Source organism: Staurois parvus, unplaced genomic scaffold (assembly GCF_062004578.1).
Source record: "Staurois parvus isolate SC_StPar_1 unplaced genomic scaffold, SC_StPar_1.0 ptg001345l, whole genome shotgun sequence".
Classification (NCBI taxonomy): Eukaryota; Metazoa; Chordata; class Amphibia; order Anura; family Ranidae; genus Staurois; species Staurois parvus.
The window spans coordinates 52,597-57,057 of record NW_028319141.1 but is presented as its reverse complement, the minus strand read 5'-3'; the positions used below and the strand labels follow the sequence as shown (position 1 = coordinate 57,057).

The window sequence follows — 4,461 nt, the reverse complement described above, 5'->3', positions numbered from 1 at the left end:
CCGCTGGCTCCAAGTGTGAGAACTCAGCGATCATGTGATTGCTGACCATGAGTTCTCACAGCCATTCTGAGCAGAGAGTGACGACTGTCAGTCACCGCTCTCTGCCCTGCCCCCCCCCAGACTCACTGGGCTGTGGAGGGGGAGGGTGCAGCTGGTCCAGACTCTGATGTCGGGATCTTTCCCCAGACTGGACCGGCTGAGTGACATCAGCTGACAGCGGGCTTCACCTGAAAATGGGTCACAGGAGATCAGAATGAACTGCACTCCTCTGATCCACAGGAGAAGTACAGACAAAAGAGCTTTGCCTGAACTTCTCCTTCAAAGAATATGTTCCTCCAACATGTCCTATTCCTGATCTGTGCCGGCTGTCCCATGTCCTGGTATGAAGACGTCTCCTCTTCTCTCTGTATTGCTTCCTTTGTGTGAGATCCCCGGTGATCCTGCCAGTCCTTCTGATTTCCTATTAAACCTGACCACACTAGGCATGAGAGATCAGCGTGGTCAGTTCTCTAACTGTGCTGGGAGCTCAGTCTGCTCTCCTTTAATCATGAGACTTGTCCTGACATCCCCCCTACCCGCACAGCCATTCACTGGGAAGACCAGTGAACTGAAAATAAGTGATCACATGAATAGTAGTAATTAGAATGTCACTTCCTGATATCATTGCTGACTATCAGTGAAATCTGTGAATGATCACCGAGGTCACATGGTACAGGGCTATTCACAACAGACTTGTATCATGTGACAAGCTGAGACCAATCACAGCTCTCACAGTATTTCTCAATGGCTGCAGGAATGCAGCCGGAAAGAAGGAGAAATTATTGATTTTACAACCTTTATGGGTATAAAAAAACATAATAATATAAAAAAAAAAAATGTAATTTTTTTTAATTATATCTTTTGGTTATAAACTAATTTTGGTTATTTTTTTTTAATAAAAAGATATCTGAATACATTTTGGCCGATTTATGAAGAAAGATTATTTATTTGCAAAATTTTATAAGGAAAACACTTTTTATAAAAATCTTTTTGACATTTCCATTTATATAGCAAAAAAAAAAAAAATTCCAGCAATAATTAAATACCACCAAAGAAAAGTTTTATGGGTCTCAGAGTGCGGGAGTGTGACCTCAGAGTGCGGGAGTGTGACCTCAGAGTGCGGGAGTGTGACCTCAGGGTGTGGGAGTGTGACCTCAGGTTGCGGGAGTGTGACCTCAGGGTGCGGGAGTGTGACCTCAGAGTGCGGGAGTATGACCTCAGGTTGCGGGAGTGTGACCTCAGGGTGCGGGAGTGTGACCTCAGGGTGCGGGAGTGTGACCTCAGAGTGCGGGAGTGTGACCTCAGAGTGCGGGAGTGTGACCTCAGAGTGCGGGAGTGTGACCTCAGGGTGGGGGAGTGTGACCTCAGGGATTAGTATGGGGGCGTGCCTGATGAAGGAAACCAAGGGCTCTATTTATAGAACATTCATTAGACCAATGAGACAATCATTCCTCCAGCTGTGACAACATCCAGCCATATGTTAAGTAACACAGTGATTTCCTATGATCACCGGCTCCATCTAGTGGCCACAATGAGGTGATTTTTCTGAAATCTCTCCATCAGTAAAACTGGCTCAATATGATATTATGGCCACTAGATGGAGCCAATGATCATAAGAAATCAAATAGGGCCAAAACTCCTCCCAGCTGGAGAATGCAGGTCACATCCGTTCAACATTGTTCTCCATAGACCTCCAAGTGTTTGTGAAATCTCCCACCACAAAATGTACTCAGCCAATCACAGGTCAGGACTCCATTTTTATTCTTCTCCTGCTATCAAAGGCCAACCCGGTCCCACACTTCATCCATGTCTTTGGGGACCTCTGATCTCCTTATGAACTGTTTCTTCCATGATGAAGATCAGCCATGGAGTATATCTGAGGTGTATATCAGGGTGTGCTTCTTCCCCACATGAGAGCTGGGATGTCCAGCAACATTCATCTAGAAGACATTTCCCGCACTCAAGGCACTAATACACCTCCAGGGTTGTGTGGGACCCCTGATGTACAGGAAGACAGGACTTCAGTGAGGAACATTTCCCTCACTCAGGATAGGAAAGAGGCTTCTCCCTCGTGTGAGATCTCTGATGTTTGTAAAGATTGGACTTTTCAAAAAAACATTTCCAGCACTCAGGACAGGAATACAGCTTTTTCCTTTTGTGAGACCTTTGATGCATGACAAGATCTGCTTGTTTTACAAAACATTTCCCGCACTCAGAACAGAAAAGTGACTACTTCCCTGTGTGCAATCTCTGATGTGTGTAAAGATAGGACTTCTGTGAAAAACATTTCCCACACTCAGGACAGGAATATGGCTTCTCCCCCGTGTGCAATCTCTGATGTGTGTGAAGACTGGACTTCTGTGAAAAACATTTTCCGCACTCAGGACAGGAATACGGTTTCTCCCCCATGTGAGATCTCTGATGGCTGTAAAGACTTGACTTCTGTGAAAAACATTTCCCGCACTCAGGACAAGAATACGGCTTCTCCCCTGTGTGAGATCTCTGATGATTATGAAGACCGGACTTCTGTGAAAAACATTTCCCGCACTCAGGACAAGAATACGGCTTCTCCCCTGTGTGAGATCTGTGATGTTTGTGCACACTTGACTTCTGTGAAAAACATTTCCCGCACTCAGGACAAGAATATGGTTTTTCCCCCGTGTGAGATCTCTGATGCTTCTGCAGCCTGGACTTCTCTGAAAAACATTTCCCGCACTCAGAACAGGAATATGGCTTCTCCTCTGTGTGAAATTTTTGGTGTCTGTAAAGATAGGACTTCAATGAAAAACATTTCCCGCACTCAGGACAAGAATACGGCTTCTGCCCCATGTGAGATGTCTGATGCCTGGAAAGATGGGACTTCAGTGAAAAACATTTCCCGCAATCAGGACAGGAAAATGGCTTCTCCCCCGTGTGAGATCTCTGATGTTTGTGCAGACTGGACTTCTGTGAAAAATATTTCCCACACTCAGGACAAGAATACGGCTTCTCCCCTGTGTGAGATCTCTGATGTTTGTGCAGACTGGACTTTTGTGAAAAACATTTCCCACACTCAGGACAAGAATACGGCTTCTCCCCTGTGTGACATGTCTGATGCCTGGAAAGATGAGACTTCACTGAAAAACATTTACCGCACTCAGGACAGGAACATGGCTTCTCCCCCTTGAGAGATTTCTGATGTTTGTGCAGACTGGACTTCTCTGGAAAACATTTTCCACACTCAGGATAGGAAGATAGCTTCTCCCCTGTGTGAGATCTCTGATGTCTGTAAAGACTGGACTTCACTGAAAAACATTTCCCGCACTCAGGACAGGAATACGGCTTCTCTCCTGTGTGAGATCTTATATGCATTTTAAGACGGTATTCATGATGGAAACATTTCCCGCACTCAGTACAGGAGAACCTCTTCCCTGTTGGAAGGCCGGCCCGGTCCCACACAGTCTGAGGTTCCTCAGGATACGAGAACTCCGATGGTCCATCTACACTGGGTGGTGCCGGATGGACATTGGAGGGAGCCGGGTTTTCTCCTGGACTATACTGTGTGATGTCCTCATCTTCTACTTTCCAGTCTGGAGACAAAGTGAGACAATCCTCGGAGGTTTTCCTCATCTCCCGGCCATGGACTAAAATACAAAGACAAAGAGGATTACTAGACAGGAGCTGATTGGTTCAAATCCCCCCAAATGTCAGGACGGTACAAATCCCCCCAAATGTCAGGATGGTACAAATCCCCCAAATGTCAGGACAAGACAAACCCACACAAATGTCAGGATGGTACAAATCCCCCTGTAAGGGAAAAATGTCTTATTAATTGGCATCCATTGTAGATGTGTGAACAAGTTAGTTTGGTGTTTATATGTCACTTGTAATGACTTTTTGTTTCATGAATTCAGTTTCCATTCTGTAGATGGAACTGCCTTATATGGTGGTCTTCAGTCATTTGTGGTTGTTATCTTTCCTGATAAGAGTGCAATATATCATTGGTCATTACAATAATTCGTTGGTCATTACAATATTTTGTTGGTCGTTACAATATATTATTGGTCATTACAATATATCATTGGTCATTACAATATTTTGCTGGTCATTACAATATATCATTGGTCATTACAATACATCATTGGTCATTACAATATTTTATTGGTCATTACAATATTTCGTTGGTCATTACAATATATCGTTGGTCATTACAATATTTTGTTGGTCATTACAATATTTCGTTGGTCATTACAATATTTCGTTGGTCATTACAATATTTTATTGGTCATTACAATACTTCGTTGGTCATTCTGCATTTGTAAAACCTGCTCGCACGCATTAAACGTTCAGAGATTTAGTTTGCACACTTCGGTGTCCGGAGCTTTATTCCTCCTGAGCTCAGAGGGCAGAAATTACCGAAGACATTTAAAGGGCTACAGACAC

At 44.2% G+C, this 4,461-nt stretch overlaps 1 protein-coding gene across 1 annotated transcript; it reads right to left on the bottom strand.

The window, feature by feature from the left end:
- Nucleotides 1-1,034: 1,034 nt before the first annotated feature.
- Nucleotides 1,035-3,712, bottom strand: LOC149436760 (uncharacterized). The gene has a single exon (XM_089661473.1). The coding sequence runs from the start codon at nucleotides 3,646-3,648 to the stop codon at nucleotides 2,269-2,271; it is 1,380 nt and encodes a 459-aa protein (XP_089517599.1). The 5' UTR covers nucleotides 3,649-3,712; the 3' UTR covers nucleotides 1,035-2,268.
- Nucleotides 3,713-4,461: the final 749 nt, after the last annotated feature.